This window comes from Onthophagus taurus, chromosome 8, assembly GCF_036711975.1.
Source record: "Onthophagus taurus isolate NC chromosome 8, IU_Otau_3.0, whole genome shotgun sequence".
In the NCBI taxonomy this organism is placed as follows: domain Eukaryota; kingdom Metazoa; phylum Arthropoda; class Insecta; order Coleoptera; family Scarabaeidae; genus Onthophagus; species Onthophagus taurus.
In genome coordinates, this window is record NC_091973.1 from 7,024,890 (window position 1) to 7,050,110 (window position 25,221).

The following is a 25,221-nucleotide window of genomic DNA, read 5'->3' on the forward strand; positions in this document are numbered from 1 at the left end:
AACCCTCCGTCTCTTTTTTTTTCAATTAGTTATAAGTACTTGAACCGCGAATCCAAATTGCCAAGAGATGACATCGTTTCAAAATTTTCCAGGTCGGCAATCAAAGGAGCTCAGATGACGTCGCCAAAGAGTTCGACGCCGGATCCCCCGTCGTCCAAGGACCCTTCGGCGACCTCGAGGACCCTGAACTTTTCGATCGCGCGCATAATGGAGCCGGACGAGAAGTCGGCTTCGAAGCGATTCGGACGTGGTGGCGGTGGCGGTGTCGAAGAGGCCGCGGCAGCTGCGGCGGCGGCGGCGGCCGAGGCCATAAGAAATTCTATATACCCGCAACACTTGGAATCGGCGTTCAAAAAATACGTGCCGACATCCCTGCGTACACCTCATCATCAGCACCACCACCATCATCATCACCCAGAATCGATGCCACATCATCATCATCAGTATCCATTGGTTTATTATCCCAGTCAGTTAATGTGTGTCGCCACCACCTCCGTTTCCGTTTACTCAATCTCTCAGGAGGGTGGAAGGACGACGGGTACTGGTCCTGGGGGAATCGACTCGACGCCCGTCCGAGACTACAATAAGCACGCAAAGCGGTCTGCGATCGATGCGAAACCTGGCAGCGTTGATGATGGCGATGGGGTAGGTGTTGGTGGTGGTGGTGGCGTTTCGACGACTTCAACGACCACCGCGGTTTCCACAACTGTTTCTGCCACTCAAGGGCCGTCCTCCAAGCAAAAAAGCTTCGAGTGTGGAGAATGTGGTAAGGTCTTTAACGCGCATTATAACCTCACGAGGCATATGCCCGTTCACACTGGAGCTAGACCATTCGTATGCAAAATATGTGGAAAAGGTTTCCGACAAGCTTCGACCCTTTGTCGACACAAAATCATTCACACCTCGGAAAAGCCCCACAAATGTTTAACCTGTGGAAAAGCCTTCAATAGATCCTCGACGTTGAACACCCACGCGAGAATTCACGCCGGTTACAAACCGTTCGTCTGCGAGTATTGCGGAAAAGGATTTCACCAGAAGGGAAACTATAAAAATCACAAACTCACACACAGCGGCGAAAAAGCTTACAAATGTACTGTTTGTTCGAAAGCCTTCCATCAAATTTACAACCTCACCTTCCACATGCATACGCATAACGATAAAAAACCCTTCACGTGCGAAGCATGCGGAAAAGGATTCTGCAGGAACTTCGATCTCAAAAAGCACGTTAGGAAGCTACACGAACATAATGGCGCAGCTGAATGTCTTTCCGACGGAAACCCGATGTACTCCAGGGATAGAACCACGCAACTTCACCACTTTATCAGCCCCTTCCTCCTCCCGCCTTCCGCCCAATCTGAACGGACTTCCGTCTACTCCGATAAATTGTTATGACCCTTTTAAACTCTGTCGAGACTGACTTTGATAAACAAGACTTAACACGTAAGAAAAAAAAAATTATTAAATTGAAATAAAAAGATCTCTTAAAACACTAATAAAAATTAATAACGTATTCGATGTGCAATATCTTGAGCTTAATAGCGTTCGCGTCCCGGAAGTTGCTCTTTATTTTGTTTAAGACTTCGCAGGTACTCGATTATAAGTGTATTATATTAAGAAAATCCCTTAAATATATACGAAATAAATTGAATTTTATTTGACTTTTATTTCTATGCAACCAACTACGCAAATCGCGTATTGCAATACCAATACTGTGATATTGGTTACACACTTGCAAAGTATTTATATCCTAATAAATAAAGGTAAGGCTAATAAATCTTTGAAATGAAGGTTTTTATTTATGGGGATGATTGAAAAAACGAAGGCAAATAGCGCGAAACCGGAAAAGATTAGCGAAGAAGGGAGAAGTTATGAAAGGGGCGGCTTTCGAGCGCACAATCGGATGCGGTTTGTAAACGTTGGTAATTTCGTTCCGGGTCCATGCACTCGGTGTTTCTCGGACACACGTAGTTTTTGGTCGACGTAGTACTCCAAGTCCCTTTGATAGTTCCGTTGAGCCGTATCCTCAATCCCGAGCGAAAAACCGAAACCAAACGGGACAACTGTAAAATTGAATAATAGTTACGCAGTGGAGATTACGTTCACGGGTTTTCTCCTTGAGTGGTCACTCACAACGGGGCGGGGCTAATATCCTTAAGCTGATTACACAGTAGCCCCGCAAAACACCCGGTATACCTTTAAAGGTCTTAAAACTTCTTCTGCCGGGCCATGGGAGCGGGAGGAACTCGTTTTTATTGTCGAAATAAGACGTCGCCCCAAAAGCCCAAGACCGGCTTTGACGTGTTTGCATTCCGCCTCCGGTTGTTCGCCGCACAAAATCGGTACCCGACATATTCCATTGTTTACTCAAGTGCTCTACCCTCCCCCAATTATTTAAGAAATTCTACGCTACGTCCCCGGAGATCATCTCCAACATTTTCACGATCATATCGTCTCCTCTTTAGATTATATCCCGTCAGATGGTTAATAAAAGAATTTTTACATACAATTTTTTTTGACTGACTTTGTATTCAAAGTTTTCCCTCGCTACCTCGATTGTAGTATTATTACAGTTTATTCATTTAGGGGTTTGATGCTTAGTATTGTTTCTTGATATTTTTTGATTTCTAATAGATTAGATCCTCTACATCTAAGATGCTAGTAGCAGCTATGTTATCTCTATTTGATTTACTGTGGATTGTGCTTCAACAGATTGTGATTCATATTTACAAAAAAAAGTTTTTCTAAAAAAAACTTTGGCTAAAAAGGTGTATTACCCAAATCATTATTATTACTGGATTCTTGGAGTGGCCACTATCCTAAAATTATTAGTTAAGTAACTCCATCATATGTTAAGTTTAAACATTTCTCTATGCCTATTTGGCTTTAGAATGTGGAAAAATTTTATTGGAAGATTTTCTGATCAAGTTATTCTCTTAAATGCATATTCAAGATTTTTTATAATATCATTGAATATAGAAATTATTAACAAATAAAATAATAATACTTCTTCGGGCATAATTGTTATTGAAGGATAAATATAAAGAGACTGCGTCATTGAATTTTATTGAGTTCATCTACGATAACCTGGATAAAGGTAATTTTGCTGTGGGTCTGTTCTTCGACATGTCGCGTGCGTTCGATTGTATGCTTTGGGTTTGCGAGGCACGATTTTAAATTGGCTTCAATCATTTCTGGAGGAACGAAAAATAAAAGTGGTCCTCTCTGGTCAGGAGTCATCGGAATCAAATGTTCGACTGGGAGTTCCCCAGGGCTCAATCTTGGGCCCATTAATTTTTCTATTGTATATAAATGACCTTCCTGAGTATCTTTCCGATGTCCACATAGTCATGTATGCCGATGACACGTCAATTGCCCTGGCGTCGAATGATGCTGATATGCTTTTTTCTAAAGTTGAATCATTTGATGCTTGGTGCAAACAAAATCGTATTGTCCTTAATCTAAAAAAGACCGTGTTTGTAAATTTTCATAAGAGGAGAAGGCTTCCGCAAGCCGATGATATCATTCTATCAAATAGCTGCAAGTTTTTGGGTGTTTATCTAGACGAGCAGCTAAGTTTTGACAAACATGTTGATCATCTGGTTTCGAAATTGAACTCGTCCTTCTATGCAATTCTGAAGTTGAAGGGATGCCTCCCGCTATCGGGATTATTAGATGCGTATTATGCTCTCTGTTATTCGCATCTCTCATACAATATATTATTGTGGGGAAGATCGACGGAGTGGCGGCGTGCCTTTGTAGCACAGATGCGCATTATAAGATTAATCTTCGACCTAAACTGCAGAGATTCGTGTAGAGATACATTCAAGGCCAATTCGCTTCTTACTCTTCAAAGTATATATATATATAAATCAGTTGTTCATGTGCGGGAGCATGTCGATAGATACCCTGTCATGAAACACAATTACGAAACTAGATCTGATAGTTTGGTGTGCTTGGGTCATCATTTCCCAAAGCTCTATAATAATTTGCCATCTGCAATTAAAAAAGCTGATACGCTTAGCTCATTTAAACATAAAGTAAAAATGATGCTTGTAGAAAGGGCGTTTTACGACCGCCAGGAATACTTGTCATTTAATTTTAGTATTAGTCCTAGTCAACTAGCATAGGTCATACCTCATAATTTAATTTCTCTCTTTCTTTGTTGAATATTGTGTATGTTGTGTATTATATATTGTATGTGGTTTGAACTTGTCACATCTACTATTTGTAGCCAGGTCATTAAATAAATTGTTATTATTATAATTATTATTATACTATAGCGTTTTTCCATGTAATATATAAATATAAATATGTTTTCAACAATTTTAGAATTGAAAATGTTCTCTCTGGAGTAGCTGTGCTTACTGGCAAAGTGCACAAAATGTTCAACACTTCGTCTGGTAAACCATTGTAAAATTTTCTGTACCAAAGTTTAAATACACCACCTACAAGTTTTGAGACGTCATCTAAACCATATTTATAAAATTCTACTAACTGTTCAAATTTTAATAGTTCCCAAAGTGTTAATAAAAGTGTCCTCTTTCCAATGAACCGACACGTTTTGAAAAATAACTTTTAGTTTTTGAGAAAACAATATTTGTAGTTTTGATAAAATTTTCGTTGTTGCAATTTTCATCGATAAGTTTCAAAATTCGCTATAAAATTCATTTCTTGAATGATCCTTGTGGAAATATCACCAATTAAATCGCTTTTAGTTTTTGAGAAATTAATTTTTGAAATGATCGACAATTTTCTCGAATTTCGCAATTTTCGCCGATTAAGTTTAAAAATTCGTATAAAATCCATTTCTTGGAATATGAGTTTGAAAATTTCCCAAAGTGTTAATAAGAGTGTCCTCTCTCCAATGAACTGACACGTTTTGAAAAATAACTTTTAGTTTTTGAGAAAACAATATTTGAAGTTTTAATAATTTGCAATTTTTATCGATAATTTTAAAAATTCGCTATAAAATTCATTTCTTGAAGGATCCTTGTGGAAACATCAGCAATTATTAATTAAAGTATCCTCTTTTTGATGCAAAAAGCCGTTTTGAAAAATCACTGTTAGTTCTTGAGAAATAAATTATTGAAATGATCGACAATTTTCTAGAATTTTGCAATTTTCGCCGATTAAGTTTTAAAAATTCGTATAAAATCCATTTCTTGGAATATGAGCTTGAAAATTTCCTAAAGTGTTAATAAGAATGTTGGCTTTCCAATGAACCGACACGTTTTGAAAAATAACTTTTAGTTTTTGAGAAAACAATATTTGAAGTTTTGATAAATTGCAATTTATATCGATAATTTTCAAAATTCGCTATAAAATTCATTTCTTGAAGGATCCTTGTGGAAATATCACCAATTATTAATTAAAGTATCCTCTTTTTAATGCAATAAGCCGTTTTGGAAAATCGCTTTTAGTTTTAGAAAAATAAATTGTTGAAATGATCGACAATTTTCATTCCGCTTACATTAATTATAAAATAACAGTATATTTATGTTGAGTTCTTCGTATAATGTTTTAGGTCTTTCTTCGTTCGTTCGAGTCTTGCACATCTGATGTAGGGTGTCTTGCATTTTTGGAGAATTTTTCTTTCAGTATTTTATGCCTCACTGAGATTGGTTTTATTTCCGTTCTTGAATATAGATCTTCATTGTTTATGTTGTGAAGTGGATTGTTCGGGTGTCTAATTTTTGTCAGAATACTTTACTATTTTCTTTGTAGGTCAATGATCTAAATATGTTTTGCTCGTAAATATGTTTGTATTTTTTTGTAGTTTGAATTTCAACTTGTTGTCCAGGGTTATGCCCAAATATTTGACCAAGTTTGTAGGTTTTGTAATTAATGTGCCTGTCGTGATGTGCTGGGATTGATCGGTGATTCTGGAGTGTGGGATCAATAGTTGGAATTTGTCCGGATTGGGGGTGACTCTCCATTTGTGGAACCATGATGATATGTTGTTGTATAGCGTCTAGAGTGATTCTATTGCTATTTGAAAGTTTCTTCAATGCGATATTAGTGTTGTGTCATCTGCATATCCGGATCAATATAGTTGGTGTCTGGATGGGTTGGAGGGTATATATCATAGCAGTAGACGTTGTACAGAGTAGGTGAGATTGGGGATCCTTGAGATAGTCATTATTAATTTTGATGCTCAGTATTCTGTCGCGAAGATATTCATCTATAATTTTCAGGTAGGGTGTAGGTATTCTTAATTTATCCATCTTGTATAGAAAGCCCTGGTGCCAGACTGTGTTGAAGGCTTCATTTATGTCAAGAAATAAGATCGCGGGTTTTCGGTGATGTAGATTCGTTACTTGTATGTTATTTGTGAGAATAATGAGTGGATGAATTGTTGATTGTTTCTGTTTGAAGCCGAATTGGTATATAGGGATTTTGTCTTTAATAAGGTGAAGAATTCTGGAGTTAAGGATATTAATTAATTTAAGGAATTTTCTGGAATTTTGCAATTTTCGCCGATTAAGTTTTAAAAATTCGTATAAAATCCGTTTCTAGTATTAATAAGCGTGTCTTCTTTCCAATGAACCGACACGTTTTGAAAAAAAACTTTTAGTTTTTGAGAAAACAATATTTGAAGTTTTGATAATTCGCAATTTTTATCAATAATTTTCAAAATTCGCTATAAAAATAATTTCTTGAAGGATCCTTGTGGAAATATCACCAATTATTAATTAAAGTATCATCTTTTTAATGCAACAAGCCGTTTTGAAAAATCGCTTTTAGTTTATGAGAAATTAATTTTTGAAATGATCGACAATTTTTTCGAATTTTGCAATTTTCGCCGATTAAGTTTTAAAAATTCGTATAAAATCCATTTCTTGGAATATGAGTTTGAAAGTTTCTCAAAGTGTTAATAAGAATGTTGTCTTTCCAATGAACCGACACGTTTCGAAAAATATCTTTTAGTTTTTGAGAAAACAATGTTTGAAGTTTTGATAATTTGCAATTTTTATCGATAATTTTCAAAATTCGCTATAAAATTAATTTCTTGAATTATTCTTGTGGAAATATCACCAATTATTAATTAAAGTATCCTCTTTTTAATGCAAAAAGCCGTTTTGAAAAATCGCTTTTAGATTTTGAGAAATTAATTTTTGAAATAATCGACAGTTTTCTCGAATTTTGCAATTTTCGCCGATTAAGTTTTAAAAATTCGTATAAAATCCATTTCTTGGAATATGAGTTTGAAAATTTCCCAAAGTGTTAATAAGAGTGTCCTCTTTCCAATTAACCGACACGTTTTGAAAAAAAACTTTTAGTTTTTGAAAAAACAATATTTGAAGTTTTGATAATTTGCAATTTTCATCGATAATTTTCAAAATTCGCTATAGAAATAATTTCTTGAAGGATCCTTGTGGAAATATCACCAATTATTAATTAAAGTATCCTCTTTTTAATGCAACAAGCCGTTTTGAAAAATCACTTTTAGTTTTTGAGAAATTAATTTTTGAAATGATCGACAATTTTCTCGAATTATGCAATTTTCGCCGATTAAGTTTTAAAAATTCGTATAAAATCCATTTCTTGGAATATAAGTTTGAAAATTTCCCAAAGTGTTAATAAGAGTGTCCTCTTTCCAATTAACCGACACGTTTTGAAAAATAACTTTTAGTTTTTGAAAAAACAATATTTGAAGTTTTGATAATTTGTAATTTTCAAAATTCGCTATAAAAATAATTTCTTGAAGGATCCTTGTGGATATATCACCAATTATTAATTAAAGTATCATCTTTTTAATGCAACAAGCCGTTTTGAATAATCGCTTTTAGTTTTTGAGAATTTTGCAAATTTCGCCGATTAAGTTTTAAAAATTGAATATGAGTTTGAAATTTTCGTAAAGTATTAATAAGCCGTTTTGAAAAATCGTTCCATCACTAATCCAAGGGTTTCTAAGATATCTTTGTGAGCAATAAATCTCTCATTTAATTGCATTACTACGTGGCCTAAGAATGGAATGTTTCAAAATTCGCATCAACTGGTTTCCTTCCAGAAATATATTGCTAGAAGATGTGTCAACATTGTGTATTTATCATTTGAAGTAATTTTGACAAGGGGGTGTTCTTCCATAATTAAGAGACAACATAACTTTGGAAGCACTTAAAGAATTCTTCAACAATGTTGCCCCAGATGACGATTCCCGATCTTTCCAAGTTGATATGTCTTCTAGAGCAGAATCTTCTTGTCTTGATTGTGTATTAAAAAAATTGTATGCATTTTCTATTATACCCATACAGTTTCTAATAGGCTGTTTTAATTCTCCATTAAACTCCACGAAGATGTTTTAAATCAAATCCATACTTTTTAAATTCTTGAATTATTACATTGGTTAATAATTCACCCGTGGTTGATGGTAACTTGGCACTTAATGCCGCCAAAAGACAATTAGGGACATCTATGATTGACATTAAAAATGTTTAACCTCAAAAACTTTAACGGAAAATAAATTACGTGATTGTAAGCGACATCTATGATTTAAGTTCTAAATTAAGAACCGACATAAATTTGTTTTATACATAAGAATTAATATGTGACTTTATATATTATGAAATAATGTGATAAATAAAAGTGATAAATTTATACAAAAGTAAAAAAAAATGTGAATATTAGCGCCCTCTATGATTGAATAGTGAAATAAGGAGTCCTTTAAAAATGGCGTTTACCCTTGTGACAGTTACAAAACGTTTGGGGGTAAAAGCGATTGATTTTTCAAAACGACGGATGCCGTAAATAATTCCGTTGGTTAACAACGTGTGCGAACATGTGTGGGGTGCGTTTCCGGTCGAAGAGAGTACGGCAGGAAGCCTGAACGAACGCCAACGTTGAGGGAAACAAAAACCGCGAGAAATTACCGGAAGTTTGCTTTTAAACTGTTCGTAGGAAGAGCAAAGGGGGCTTCCTCCTGTGGCATTGATATGGTAACTATGAACTCCAATAAGTCTACTGCCAAGCGAAAAACGGATTCCGGTTGTGCAAGAAGCAGTAATGAAGAGACATGTACTGGTTATAATACCGCTAATACTGAGGATTCACCCAATATTTTGCTTTACAAAAAAGTAATTTTTTAAAATTTTTTTTTATTTTTATTTACCTATAATGCACGTGTTTTATTATTTTATCCATATCCCAATAAATTGCACTCCTAGTTTATTTACTAATTGCACTATCAAATTTGGTTGAAATAAATTTTCAGAATGCGCGCGCATAAAATTTTTAAGTACTATTCCGCTTAATTGGGACACCGCTTAATCGGGCGAACCGCTTATTTGGGACAAATCGAAACTCGGGACAAAATTAAGTCCCAATTAAGCGGAATCGACCATATAACTTAATTAAAAAAAAATAATAATTATTTTTTAGATGGAAAAAATGGTTGAAAAAATGCAAGATGAAGTAACAGGAGTTCCAGTACGAACAGTAAAAAGCTTTATGTCAAAAATACCATCAGTATTTACAGGTTCTGATCTTATAATGTGGATGTTAAAAAATTTGGATGTTGATGATCAAACAGAAGCGTTACATTTAGCACATTTGGTAGCATCTCATGGTTATTTTTTCCCCATTGATGATCATATGTTAACAGTGAAGAATGACAATACATTCTATCGTTTTCAAACTCCTTATTTTTGGCCCTCGAATTGTTGGGATCCAGAAAATACGGATTACGCGGTTTACTTATGCAAAAGAACGATGCAGAACAAAACGAGACTTGAACTGGCGGACTATGAAGCTGAAAATCTTGCTCGATTACAAAAAATGTTTTCGAGAAGATGGGAATTTATTTTTATGCAAGCTGAAGCTCAAAGTAAAGTTGATAAAAAGAGAGATAAACTTGAAAGAAAAGTTTTAGATAGTCAGGAAAGAGCTTTTTGGGATGTTCATAGACCAATGGTAACAAAAACAAACAAACAAACGTTTTCATTGATATTTGATGAATATTTTTTAGCCTGGTTGTGTAAATACAACAGAAATAGATATTAAAAAAGCCTGTCAAATGAATAAATCGTTAGGTGGTATTAGAAATGTTCATCTTGTAGCTTGCGAAGCAAAAAATTCGCCTTCAACTTCCACATTGGCAAGAAAAACAACAACAGAAAGTTTACATAAACAAATATCATTGATTAAATCGAGATTAGACAGGCGAAATATAAAAGTTTCAAAGGTTGCAGAAGCGTTTATAGCTTATTTTGAACAGTATTTAGAATATGACGCCTTTTTTGTTGCTCCCGAATATCCAAATCCATGGATTTCTGATAGTCCGGATTTATGGGAACAAGAAAAACAGGCAAAAGACATATCAGCTCGAAGAGTTAAGCGATGGGCTTTTAGTTTAAAAGAGTTACTTCAAGATCCACTTGGAAGAGAACATTTCATTAAGTTTTTGGATAAAGAATTTAGCGGCGAAAATTTAAAGTATTTTTTATTTTTCATTTAAAGAAATGAGCCTTATTTTTTATTTATTTTTAATCAGGTTTTGGGAAGCTGTGCAAATATTAAAAACACTTCCGCAAAGCCAAATTGAAAGCAAAGTTGCTGAAATTTGGTCGGAATTTTTAGCGCCAGACGCTAGTTGTCCTATCAACGTCGATTCACGTTCATACGAAGTTACTAAAAAAAATATGGAGAACGCAAATCGATGGACTTTTGATTGTGCTGCGGTAACTTTTTTATTTTTAATTATACAGCTGTCTCACGTAACTGGTTCATTACAATTTTCGATCTAAAATATTTTCAAGATGGCCGCCGATGACCATAACTTCGTTATTTTAAATGGAATGTTATAATTTTTATTGCACCTTTTAATTCTACGTAAAAAAATATGTTTTAGCATTTTTCATTTTCGAGTTATTTTAGTTTTAAGCTTTTTTTGTCAAATTTCATCATCTTAAAAAATCTACCCCAAATGTTGGGAACATCTACCCCAAGATTAATATTTAGAGAAGAAGAGGCCTTTTTGTCTATATTATTAAATTATACCTCTAAATCATGGATTTTTTAAGATTAAATTAGATATAGCCTCGTCTACTATCCATAAATACAAAAAAGTCTACAAGCGCATCGGTATTATCAAGAAGATCTGACGCCTAACTTGGCATTTGTTAAATCGAAGAACATCTACCCCAAGAATAATATTAAGAAAAGAAGAGGCCTTTTTGTCTATATTATTAAATTTCACATTAAATTTATCTCGGCCAACGTTAATTCAAAAATGCTCTAAATTGGCACGATTACTCTTCAGATGCTGTCAAATAGATTGTCATTTGTTGTATCACGGTATCTTATGGGGTTTTAAAGAACGTGGTGAAATTTGCCAAAAAAAACTTAAAATCAAAATAACTCGAAAACGTGATTTTGCGAACAGCCGGATATTCGGCATATCTATATAATATCTATATATAATTTCTGGTGCATTTTTGAAGTGATACCCTATCTTGCCACATTATTGCGATATTTGAATAAAAATGAAATTAATAAGGAAGCTGATAAGATATGTCAACTTATTTGGATCTAAGATACAAAATGAACTTTTTTGATGCTGATTTAACTAATCAGCAACTAATTTTGAAAGTTATCGATGAAAATTGCAACATGGAAAATTTTATCAAAACTTCAAGTATAGTTTTCTCAAAAACTAAAAGTTATTTTTCAAAACGGGTTGGTTCATTGCAAAGAAGACACTTTTATTATCATTTTGGGACATTTTCACACTCATATTCCAAGAAATGGATTTTATACGAATTTTTAAAACTTAATCGACGAAAATTGCAAAATCGATTATTTCAAAAATTTATTTCTCAAGAACTAAAAGTGATTTTGCAAAACGGATTTTTGCATTAAAAAGAGGATACTATAATTAATAATTGGTGATATTGCCACAAGGATCCTTCAAGAAATTAATTTTATAGCGAATTTTGAAAATAATCGATGAAAATTTCAAATTATCAAAACTTCAAATATTGTTTTCTCAAAAACTAAAAGTTATTTTTCAAAACGGGTTCGATCATTGGAAAGAGGACACTTTTATTAACACTTTGGGAAGTTTTCATACTCATATTCCAAGAAGTGGATTTTATACGAATTTTTAAAACTTAATCGGCGAAAATTACAAAATTCGAAAAAATTGTAGATTATTTCAAAAATTTATGTCTCAAGAACTAAAAGCGATTTTTCAAAATGGTTTGTTGGATTAAAAAGCGGATACTATAATTAATAATTGGTGATATTTCCACAAGGATCCGTCAAGAAATGAATTTTATAGCGAATGTTGAAAATTATCGATGAAAATTGCAAATTATCAAAACATCAAACATTGTTTTCTCAAAAACTAAAAGTTATTTTTCAAAATGGGTTCGGTCATTGGACAGAGAACACTTTTATTAACACTTTGGGAAATTTTCATATTCATATTCGAAGAACTGGATTTTATACGAATTTTTAAAACTTAATCGGCGAAAATTGCAAAATTCGAAAAAATTGTCGATTATTTCAAAAATTTATTAGAGGCCACTTTTATTAACATTTTGGGAAATTTTCATACTCATATTCCAAGAACTGGATTTTATACGAATTATTAAAATTTAATCGGCGGAAATTACAAAATTTGAAAAAATTGTAAAAATTGTCGAAGAAGAAGAACAACATTTATTTGGATTTATTACAAATACGAATAAATTAAAAAAAAAAGAAAAATACATAAATAAAACAAATATACGATAGGTCCAAAAGGGCTATAGACCTGAGTCTTCCTGCCCGTGACTTCTTCTTCTTAGTTGGGCCTTATTTTTTTTAAGCAGTGTGAGCCGTGTGATGGGACAGTGGGTGAGGGAGAAGAGAGTGATGATGAAATTTTTTAGGGCGTTTATGGGGAAGTTTATAGTTGCTTTAAGGGATAAGGATTGTAGACGGGAGTTTATAGGAGGAATCTTTATAAGGTCGTATAGGAGTTCGTTGGAAGGGTTGAAAAGTGGGTTGTGAGGGTGTCTAATGCGAGTGATGCTTCTCAGGGCTGCTCTCTCTGCTACCTCCAGATGGTACTGTGATCTTCTTGGCGCTTCAGTCATGATTAATGAGGCATATTCGATAACAGGTGTCAGATCACTGCGGCGGATTGTTGTTTTTGGTAACGTGCGACTTGGAAATTTGAGACAAGCACTGCCAAGGGATCAACAGCAACAACATCGAACAGCTTGTACTTCAAGTGTACCTCGAAAAGTTTCCTCATTACGGGTAGCAATGAGATAGGATGGTAGTTCGCAGGGTCGGATAGAGAAGAATCTTTCTTTTGGGTGCATATGATGATGTGGGAAATGCTGGGTGGTAAGGCAATAGTTGTATATTTTTCTTATTTTACTTCGTATCCAGGGGCTGTTCTGGTTCCTCTGTTAAGTAGTGTGAAGTATTCTTCCTCCTGCATAAGAGCATCCTGAGGCGTTTCGAACGAATTGAGAAAGGCGTGTTGGCACCAATTGTCTAGCCAGCATGGATATTTACGATTTTTCCAGACTAGAGTGTGAGCAGTCATCCGTAGGGTCAATAAGCGACTTTTGGTACTTCAAAAGTTTGCGGACTTCCTGGCAGTAGTTTTTACCCTTGCTTCTGTTGATTTTATCACAGGCCTCGATGTATTTTTCGCTTCTGAACTGCTGCACTAGCTTTTGGATATTTTTATTAAGCTCGTTGTTGAACCTTCTTTTCAGAGCAGGCTCCTCATAGGATAATAATAATAATAATATATTTATTGGTGAAACCAAAAAAAAAAAAGAGTACAATTTACAATTACAAAAATATCAGATAAAAAAAAATGAATTATACTATATAAAAAAAATGAAGTACTAAATCATAAATAATAAGCGGTTTACCAAAGGAAACCGAGTCAATGCACCTGATGGACTCAGGTGTTATTGTTTTTCATCGGTCCCTTGATCAATATAGAAAATATATATAAACAGAATCCGATCATGCAGTAACACAATAAGGTAAGAAAGAAGTAAAAGTAAAAGAAGAATAAAGGAAGGAGCCGAAAAAGAAATAGAGAAGAAAAAAAAAGAAATAGAAAAAGAAGAAAAATAAATAGAAGAGGAAGGATAAGAAACAAGGGATAGTTTTATACATACTATATATATATCCCGTCAAGCAAAAGCTTGTTTATCTTAAATCACCCTGCTGCCGAAGAAGATATGCTTTGTAAAAAAATTTAAAACTATTCTTAGATTTATTGTTAATATCAGTAGGAATGCTATTGATCAAATTAGGTATACTATATGAAAAACATCGTTCAAAAATTTGCAATCTATGTTGGGGTATAGACAAGGAAGAACGACGACGGATGTTGATGTTATGCACGTCAGAGCGGTATCTCAATTTATTTAACAAGTAGGGAGGCTTTTGATTGAAAATAATTCTTCGATAAAAACAAGCAGAGTGCAATTTACGACGCCGAGACATATTTAACCACCCAACCCAGTTTAAGGTATGGGATATTTTTTCTCGCGTTCGAATACCAAATATAAAGGTAAGCATGCATTTTGCACACGTTGAACACGCAACGACTCGGCAACATCTAAACAGGAGCCATATAGAACCTCCCCATAATTAAAAATGCTTAACACCAGTGCATCACAAAGCTGCGCTCTCAGACGCTGATTAAGCAGTTGTCTATTACCATATAGTAGCTTCAACGTGGCATAAGCACGCTGGAGAAGAGAAGCGACATGTTTACGAAATCTAAGAGTAGAATCAATAGTGATTCCCAGGTTTCGCGACTCATAAGTAATATTTAGCTTAACGCCATTCAATTTTAGATCCACAGATGCCTTGACCTCCCCAACGGCTCGCCGCCCCCCAAAGACCATAACCGACGATTTATCCGGGTTTAATTGAAGGCAAAGTTTTGAAGATTCCTGAACCAATCTTGTCAAATCAGAATTTATACAATTTTGTGCATCAGCAAGGTCATTGATGTTAAAAGAATAGTAAAGTTGCGTATCGTCAGCATACATGTGAGCCTTACAACTTCTCAGTACATTATATAAATTGCAAGTGTAAATTAAATAGAGAATTGGACCAAGAACTGATCCCTGAGGAACTCCAGACGATACAGCACATTCAGTAGAGAAGTTGCCATTTAGAGCTACCATTTGCTTACGACCAGTTAAATAGTTACAGAAAAATAAAATGGAATCATCAGAAAGTCCAATGTAATGAAGCATAGATAAAAGAGTTTTATGATGAACGGTATCAAAAGCCTTTGAATAATCCAGTAAAATTAAAATAGTGACATTTTTCTGATCAATCTCACGAACAATGTCGTCGGTCACATCCAATAGGGCAGCAGTACAGCTGTATCCTTTACGAAAGCCAGATTGCCGCATAGGTAGAATATTGAACTTATCTAAGTGCTCTCACAACCTGTCAGCAATAATTTTTTCCAGAATTTTAGATATAACCGGCAAAATACTAATCGGTCTCAAATCTTTTAATTGGCTGGGATTGCTAGATTTTGGAATTGGCGTAATCAGAGCAGTTTTCCAACAGTCAGGAAACACAGAGCCATGAATGCAATAGTTAATAATATGACAAATATAAGGCAAAATCAACGGGCAACACAGCAACAACATCTTTATACCAATACCATCAGTACCAATAGCATTTGATTTGAGATTGAGTAGTACGTCATAAATCTCTTCTTTAGTTGCAAGCGTTAATGTCAGCTTCTCAGTAACACCAGGTACTGTGTTTAAGTTATAATAATTAATAGTGTCCATATCACCCGTAGCAACTATTTGAGAAGTCCGGAATAGGATCGCTGTAGAGTCGTAGCATTTAATCCACCAAATTTAGCAAGCGTTTGTTAAAGGTTACGACCGACTCGGGTTTAATAACTGGGTTAGACTTTACATATTCCTTTATTCCTGCGTTCACGCTTTCCATATTACAAAGCTTATAGTTTTTGATTAAGGTAGGAGCTACTTTAGGTATTCGAGTGGTTGTATTAATGACCACGAGTACAGATTAGGAACGACATTAACAGACGTGATGAGCGGTCTTATGTTGTTTGCGCAGAAGATTAAATCAGGCTTAAATTGGGATTATTTTCCATGACAAACGTCGGAGGTGTAACAGGTTTATGAATGCGGCATTATCTAGTGATTTGGTTCATGATTTCGTATGATTTTTTGTTAGCCGATTTAATTCTAACGTTGGGGACGCCTTGTATAGGAGCTTTGGGTCGCTTTTTGCATATCATAGACTAGGCACTATGGCCTTCAATGCCACAGGACCTGCACTTCTCTGGTAGTTGGGAGGTACATTTGGTGGTACTGTGCGGACCCAAACATTTGGTGCATTTTACTGGAGCATTACATATAGGTCGTGTGAGCAAAATCATGACATTTATTGCAATTGGAATTTGGAATTGGAATTGGTGGAGGACGGCTCTCGTAAACTGGGAAATGACTGTTTTTATAAAAAAACGTCGAATTTAAGTATGAAACCCTGTTGTGTTTTAATAATCACGCCGCGAGGATTAAACGAATTTTTCGTCAAAATTTCGGATAATTCAATTCTGCTCAGTGAGACACATGGCTTTACGAAAAATACGTTATTGTATGTTCTGGTTTTTTGTTGATAATTGAGCGGCCGTTCGGTGAATTGGTTTGTGGTTGATGCACGTGGAGGGCGTTTATCTGAATTCGGTGTTTGCGGAGTGCCCGTATTTTTTGGTAATTTTGGAATTTTGAATGTGGAGACACTACTAATAGGTTTTTAATAACCGGATAGCCGCCGGATATCCGTTTCACCACCACTTTGAATGTTTAGTTCCATCACTAGAAAAAATTGAACATTTAGACTATTAACATTTGAACAGTTAGTAGAATTTTATAAATATGATTTAGATGACGTCTCAAAACTTGTAGTTGGTGAATTTAAACTTTGGTACAGAAAATTTTATAATGGTTTACCAGAAGAAGTGTTGAAAATTTTGTGCACTAGTAAGCACAGCTACTCCAGAGAGAACATTTTCAATTCTAAAATTGTTGAAAACATATTTATATTTATATATTATTCTTTACATTATGTTGTTATTTTAGAAAAGGATTTATTTTATTTGTTAATAATTTCTATATTGAATGATATTATGAAAAATCTTGAATATACATTTAAGTTTCGCGTATTTAAAACATTAATAAATCGTGGGAAAGACAACTGGTTATGCGTTTGGGATTGCAATTTTAAAATATTATCTCGCCGATACAAATTCACATCGTACTCTGGTAGAGAATAACTTGATCAGAAAATCTTTTCCACATTCTAAAGCCAAATAGGTATAGACAAATGTTTAAACTTAACATATGATGGAGTTACTTAATTAATAATTTTAGGGTAGTGGCCACTCCAAGAATGCAGTAATAATAATGATTTGGGTAATACACCTTTTTCAACCAAAGTTTTTTTTAGTCACAGTTCAGAATTGAATATACTTTAGAAATGGATCAAAACAACTCAAAGATTTACAGATTTCATATTAATAACTATCTGATATCCGGCCGGATTTAAAAAAATGGCCGTATAGTTTCCGGATATCCGTTCCACCACTACTAGGTACCAATAACTTTTATGAAAGTCAATATATTTTCTTTACGTTCAATTAAAAGGTGTAATAAAAACTATAGCATTCCGTTTAAAATAACGAAGTTATGGTATAAGTGGCGGCCATCTTGAAAATGTTTTAGATCGAAAGTTCCGAATGAACAACTCATGCTATCAAAATTTCAAAGCGGAACTTAAAAGTTACGTGAGACACCTTGTATTTTAACATAATTATGTATTAATAAAAAAATATATTTTAGTCTCATGTGTATCATCTTATGAAAAGTGACAGCTACTCAAGGTACCTGCGATCAGATATGTATAAGGAATTTTTAAATGGTTCCAAAAAAAAGGTTGGTATCACATTCATATCATATTATTTTTATGTTAATTCTTGGAAATTGTTTTTAGACATCAGTAAAGGGGATTAGATCGATAGTATCGTTTTCTGCAAGAAAAGATACGATAACTTAGTCGATGGATATACTACATCAATGCCATTGTTGGACAATACCGGAGCACAACTGTTATTAGCAGTAATTTAAAACAAAAATATAATAATAAAATAAAAAAAATTTCCCCATACACAAAACATGCATTACACACTTTCGCACAAGTTAAGATTTAAAATAAAAAAATAAAATAAAACGTTTATTTTCAAAAATACATCAAAAAGATCGAATGTTAAGCTCAAATATGTTCAGTTTCGATGGATGCTGCAGAGTAACAGATACAATCACTGCCAAATAAAAAATTAATATTTTTTTTCTATTTCCTTTTTGGTTTCTTTAAAACTTTTCAAAAATTTTTTTTTCTAAAGTGAATCGAATGTAATAAACAAAAAAAGCGGCTGTGTTTGGTAAAAAGAAATTTCTTCAACAAAGTGGCTCAAACCGTTAATAGAATAGTACGACTTTTGAAAAAATTTTTGTAGAGTTTTAACACATTCTCTTTTTATTTCCACATCTGTAATAGTAAAACTCATACGGGTCACTCTTATCTTATTAAATGCACTATTCGCAAAAAAAAAACGAATGAAGATGCAATATACCCTCTGCTATTAAAAATAGGATCGGAAATGAAAAATTTCATTGTAAATATGTACATAGTGGTAAGGAGAAGTAAATGATTATGGATGAATTTAAATTTCGAAGTGGATTTATTACACTATAGTTAGCGCATACGTGACAACAACAAAAAGAAATATTTACTTAAGAGAAAGATTTATTTAAAAAGATTTCATTCAACGGTACGAATTGAGAAAAAAAGTGTTAAAACTTTTGTACGGTGCAATAATAAAAAAAATCAGCTTTTAAATAAAGCTAAAAAAAATACTAGCGAATATATTAGTCCGACTTAGTGATATATTGTCGTTGTCACTTAATTCCGGATTATTTAAAAAAATAAATGACGTCATGCTTTAAATGTATTACTAGTTGGGAGAAATAGCTGATTCGTGTAAATTCGATCAAAGTAATTCGACTTTGAGTCATTCATTTGCGGTACACGTATTCGTTGTCCTTTCGTTAGTAAATCCCAATCGGAAAATAACATACACTTTCATCCGATCAATTGTAAGGAATTGAAGAATATAAAATTGTCCATGTATGTAGGATATCGTAAAGTAAATAAAAAAAGTAATCACAACAAAGTATTTTTATGTATTAAATCATTCCTTACCTTATAAAATTATAAAGCATACGAATCGTGGGAATTTTTATTAACTATAAATAAATATACATGGACAAAAACAAATTGGCTAACTATAACATTTAACGCATCTAATGGGCAAAAGGTTGGTGTAGAGAGACATGATACGGATGAAACTTATTAAGTTTCAAAAATCCGATGTACAGGGTGGTTCAAATTCGATGTCCGAATAGGCTAACTCGGAAACTATAAGAATTAGAAAAAAAGTTGCTTACATGTCATGATCTCGTTTTTCGAGAAACTGCTAATGCCGAAAACCTCATAACGCTATCGTCTTTTGTTTTTCCCCTAGATGCCAAAATTGAAAATATCGTAAAACCAGCAAGTGCAATTATCTTCGTTATTATTCTAGGTGGAGTATTATAACTAAGACATTATATGGACACTTTTTTACAGAGAATTTGATGACGTAGTCAAAAAAATTTTTTCGGTTTTAGATTTTGATATCTTATTAAATTCTTTATTTTTTTCTAATTACAAAAATATAGGGTTCGACAGGTCTATTTCTTATTGTTTTAGAATAAAGCTAAAAATAAACTTTTTTTATAAAATTTTCATCTAGTGTCGTCCACGAAATTAAATTTACAATTTAATGTAAGTTACGGGGCGGTAGGTAAAATCTAAAAAGTTAACAATTAAATAAGAAGATAACTTCTGGTATTTAAAAACAAATAATTTTTTAATATTGACCATTCTAACAAATTTTCGAAATTCATCTTAAAAACAGGATTTTTAAAGCGACATCAGGGTATGATTTCTTGATAGGTATAAAATAAAGACGAAATTTTATTACTATAAATCCACTAGATGGCGCTACCATACACAATTTGCAATCTATGTTACCAACCAAAATACATATTCGAAATAATAATAATTATATTTTTTATATATATTATAATCGAAATCGACGTCACTGTCATAATGTTAACTTCACATTTCTTTGCCATAAAGAAGACATCACAAATTAATTATAAATATGTTTGTTAAATTAATTTTGTAAAAGAATAAATAACATATAAAAGGTAAAATTAGATTAAAAACTAAATTCTAAGAACACATTGGCTGTTCAAGACCGTCATATTTTTTTAAAGAGAAAAAAATAAATTTATTTAATAAACTATTGTGTTCTATTTATCAATTAAACTAAGAAGTGGAAACCTGAGTATAATTGAACTCAGGCATTGTATCATGCATATACAGGGGGTTCCCCGGATAGGTGAAACGACTCTTATAAAATGTAAATTTTTTTCTGTATTAATTGTCATCTTTTGGGGTTCAGCCCTGCTTGGTTAAAGACTAATTTTGAACATATTTTCAAATTTTAAAAAACAAGGGTGTGTTAACACTAAAGCGAAAACTTCTTGTGTGTCAGGTAAAGTACCTTTTCTATTTACAGTATGGTAAAATGTTACTAAGAAATTCTATTCAGAATGAAAAGTTATGACCATATGTAAATTTTCGAAATGATTGGCCTACTTTGATAAAACCCATTGTTTATTATTTTCGTCAATAGTACTTTATTAGAATTTTTTGTTTTGAGATTCAGATTATTGGGGAGAAATAAACAAACCGTTCTTAAAATGTTCACAAAAAATTAAGTGTGTGTTCGCCCACAAAAGAAAACAGTTAATCAGTTTTATCATAATTTTTTTTTCTTAGAGTGAATACTTCCTACTGTAAGAAATTTTTTGATTAAACGCAAACAAGTACTTTTTTTAATTCCAGTATTTGGAAATTTTTCACTAAATAGAGCAATAACCATATTTATCGGTTCCCCGGTTCCATAACTCTGAATCACATAAACTTTTTCCTCTAATGTTAACATAGTACTTAAAAAACAGTTAAAGTTTACTATATTACAGTTTGACAGATTAACAGTGACAGGAAAGCAATTTTGTTTTTCCATGGCAGTCTTTGTTAAAAATAACGTTGTTTGATATGGATTTTTTCAAAGTAGGCCGATCATTCCGAAAATTTGCATATGGCCATAGTTTTTCATTCTGAACAAAACTTCTTAGTAACACTTTCACGTACTGTAAACAGAAAAGGTACTTTCCCTGCCATAAAAAGCGTTTTTCTTCACTGTCAAGGGTCACTTCTTTTTTAAAAATTGAAAATATGTTCAAAATTAGTCTTTAATCAAGCAAGGCTAAACCACAAAAAATGACAATTAATATCTAAAAAATTTTACCTTTTATAAGAGTCGTTTCACCTATCCGGGGACACACTGTATATATATTTATATATTTTATATATTTATTTATTATTTATATATATATATACAGGGTGATTCATAAGTAATGGGCCAAATTGTAAATGTACGTTCAGGAGGCCAAAATAATAATATTTTCATTAACAATAATGGGTCTTAGTCTGCTCCTTACTGAGATACAGGATGTTAAAGCGAAAAAAATAAAATAGATTTTTGTTAATAGATCAGCTACTTTTCTACATAATGACTCATAGTTGACTTATAGTTTTTGTAAGGGTAAACAATAATGTGTGAGAGGATTTGAGTTAACTCGTAGATGTCGCCACATGCGCCATATGAATTATGAAACGTCAATGAGCTTTTACGTTTAATGAATAGTTTAAAACATTTTATTGTTAAGTAAACTGATTCATTCTTGTCCTAACATAAATCAAAATGCCGAGACATAATCACTTTTCAAACGAAGAAATGAGAGACATGTTATGCGTTTACGCACAAGAACGTTTTTCTGGGCAAGCAGCATCCAGAAAATATCGTGAAATGTACCCTTACAGAAGGCAGCCAAACCGGAAGATATTTCAAAATATTTATAATCGATTGGGTGAAACAGGTTCATTTCGTCCAAAATATCATACAGGACGTCCTAAGATTATCACTCCGCAGCAAGAAGATGAAATTTTGGTAAGAATTGCGCAAAATTCTGAAATAAGCACTCGTCGATTGTCTGCAGCAACTGGAATAAGCCAACCATCCGTGACTAGAATTTTACACAAGGAAAATTTATATCCCTATCATTTTATACCTGTGCAAAATTTACTTCCAACAGATTATCGAATCAGAGTTCAATTTTGTCAGTGGCTAAAAGGAAAATTGAATAATAATCCAACATTCCTAAATAACATTCTTTTCACGGATGAAGCAACCTTTACCAGACGCGGAGTTTTTAATTGGCGAAATAGTCATGCCTGGGAAACCGAAAACCCTCGTTTAAAAAAAGATAGACATTTCCAGCACGAGTTTAAAATAAATGTGTGGTGCGGTGTAATAGGCAATACATTACTGGGCCCAGTTGAATTACCTCCTAATTTAAATGGAGAGTCATATTTAATTTTTTTAAATAATGACTTAGTCGACCTCTTGGGAGATCTTCCATTACAACTAAGAAGAAATATGTGGTTCATGCAAGACGGTGCTCCTCCACATTTTTCACGTGCTGTGCGCGAACATCTGAATGAAACATTCCCTCACCGTTGGATTGGACGTGGTAGTGAATTTCAGTGGCCACCTCGCAGTCCCGATTTTAATCCACTTGATTTTTATGTGTGGGGTTACATGAAATCAATGGTCTATGCTGAACCTACTATAAATACACGAGACGAGTTATGGAATAGAATTCAAGATGCAGCCAATTCAATACGAAATAATCCTGCTACATTTTTTAAAGTCAGACAATCCTTAACCAAACGGTTAAATGCGTGTATAAATGCTGGTGGTGGTCATGTTGAAAACCTTTTGCAGTAGCTCATAATTAAGCTTAAATTTAATTTAACTTCGCACAACATTAACATGTAGGTTTTGATAACAGTTGTCGTAAGTGGTCTTAGTTCAAGTCTGTTCTAATGTTGTATTTCGTTTTATTAACTGGCGTACAATAAATTGTTTTATTACGTAATTTTTTTATGGTTTCAGTTTAATATTGTTATCAATTATCAATTACGGTTAGGTAAATGTCAACATTCCATGCCATGCTTGTGTCTTAACAGATTAATGCTACGTCGACCACCGTGAAATGTAGTGTAGTGAATTAGTAAAATTCAAATATCTCGAAAATCGTTAATATTTTCAAGATCAAAGAAGTATAGCTTTTTTCTACAGAAATGATGGGGCTATCCAAATTAAACAAGTATGTTGTAAAATAATGAGCGATAAAAAATTTGTAGCTGATTTCATCTAATTCATATGGCGCATGTGGCGACATCTACGAGTTAACTCAAATCCTCTCACGCATTATTGTTTACCCTTACAAAAACTATAAGTCAACTATGAGTCATTATGTAGAAAAGTAGCTGATCTATTAACAAAAATCTATTTTATTTTTTTCGCTTTAACATCCTGTATCTCAGTAAGGAGCAGACTAAGACCCATTATTGTTAATGAAAATATTATTATTTTGGCCTCCTGAACGTACATTTACAATTTGGCCCATTACTTATGAATCACCCTGTATATTATAATATACCAGAAATCGACGTCACTGTCATAATGTTAACTTCACATTTCTTTGCCATAAAGAAAACATCACAAATTAATTATAAATATGTTTGTTAAATTAATATTGTAAATTTTTGTAAAAGAATAAATAACATATAAAACGTAAAATTAGATTAAAAACTAAAGTCTAAGAACACATTGGCTGTTCAAGACCGTCATATTTTTTTAAAGAGAAAAAAATAAATTTATTTAATAAACTATTGTGTTCTATTTATCAATTAAACTAAGACGTGGAAACCTGAGTATAATTGAACTCAGGCAGTGTATCATGCATATATATATATTTTATATATAAATATACCAAACACATTCAAATTTCGCGGTTTAGTAAAATTACTTCTATTACAATCCCTTTGGCGGTGCTGCATTCAATTTGGTCGGTAAAATAGTGCGAAGTAATGCTTCTAGATAAGTATAATATAAATATTTTCTATGAGTGACACTTCAGAAAATTTTTGAATACAAACAAATGCTGCTATGTTTATTTGAATTAAAAAAAAAAAATATGGCGCCATCTATCAATAATGTATTAAGTCATTTAATAATAATATTAAATATTAATAAAAAATGTAAAATAATGCAATCTATTCCAACTTTTGTACAAAACATATATAAATTAAATAGTTCAACAAATATATTTGTTTCAAATATCAGAAATATGTTTTTTTTTAATTTTTAATTAAAATTGTGATATCTCAAAATCTAAAACCGAAAAAATTTTTTTAAATTTTTATTCTCTATAAAAAAGTCCATATAATGTCTTACATATAATAGTCCACCTATAATAATAACCAAGATAATTGCACTTGTTGGTTTTACGATATTTTCAGTTTTCGCCTCTAGGGGAAAAACAAAAGACGATAGCGCTTTGAGGTTTTCGGCATTAGTAGTTTCTCGAAAAACGAGATCATGACATGTAAGCAACTTTTTTTCTAACTCTTTTAGTTTCCGAGTTAGCCTATTCGGACATCGAATTTGAACCACCCTCTACACTCGTTAACGAAATGCCTGAATCTTTTGACAATTGACGGCAACTTACATGAGGATTAACATCTACAGCTGCTAAAACAGCTATTTTTTTTCCTCCACGTTACCACATTCCAGAAATTTTGTAACTATTCGATATAAAGTTTTAGGACAGGAAATTTTCGAACATAAATGCGATGGGCTTCAGCGAAATTTTCACGACTATAAGTAAAGTAGAGTAAAGTAAAGTATCCCACGTGCAAGTTAGCGCACATCCAAGCAAGGTTTAGAACAGGATTTACTCGATTTATAAACATTAAAAAAAATGTTTTAATCAATTTTCTAAGAAGATTTCAAAAGTTATTTTATTATTGTTTTTGTTGATATCTTCACAACGGAGAGTTTAAGAAAAAAAATTTTTAAGCAAAAAGTAATCAGTTCTAAGGTCTTTAGGC

At 33.0% G+C, this 25,221-nt stretch overlaps 2 protein-coding genes across 2 annotated transcripts; both read left to right on the forward strand.

The window, feature by feature from the left end:
- The first annotated feature begins 207 nt into the window (after window positions 1-207).
- LOC111419200 (fez family zinc finger protein erm-like) lies at window positions 208-1,648 on the forward strand. The gene has a single exon (XM_023051979.2). The coding sequence runs from the start codon at window positions 208-210 to the stop codon at window positions 1,390-1,392; it is 1,185 nt and encodes a 394-aa protein (XP_022907747.2). The 3' UTR covers window positions 1,393-1,648.
- A 7,015-nt stretch (window positions 1,649-8,663) lies between these two features.
- LOC111419199 (Regulator of G-protein signaling 7) lies at window positions 8,664-19,258 on the forward strand. Its single transcript, XM_023051977.2, has 6 exons — window positions 8,664-9,074; window positions 9,379-9,909; window positions 9,965-10,431; window positions 10,490-10,676; window positions 17,868-17,960; window positions 18,019-19,258. Exons 1-6 carry the CDS (start codon window positions 8,934-8,936, stop codon window positions 18,079-18,081), a joined length of 1,482 nt encoding a protein of 493 aa, XP_022907745.1. The 5' UTR covers window positions 8,664-8,933; the 3' UTR covers window positions 18,082-19,258.
- The last annotated feature ends 5,963 nt before the right edge of the window (window positions 19,259-25,221 follow it).

Coding starts and splice junctions, on each gene's coding strand:
- LOC111419200 (XM_023051979.2), top strand. CDS start 208: ATGGAGCCGGACGAGAAGTCGGCTTCGAAGCGATTCGGACGTGGTGGC.
- LOC111419199 (XM_023051977.2), top strand. CDS start 8,934: ATGGTAACTATGAACTCCAATAAGTCTACTGCCAAGCGAAAAACGGAT. Junction 9,910..9,964: donor GGGATGTTCATAGACCAATG/GTAACAAAAACA, acceptor AATATTTTTTAG/CCTGGTTGTGTAAATACAAC. Junction 10,432..10,489: donor TTTAGCGGCGAAAATTTAAA/GTATTTTTTATT, acceptor ATTTTTAATCAG/GTTTTGGGAAGCTGTGCAAA.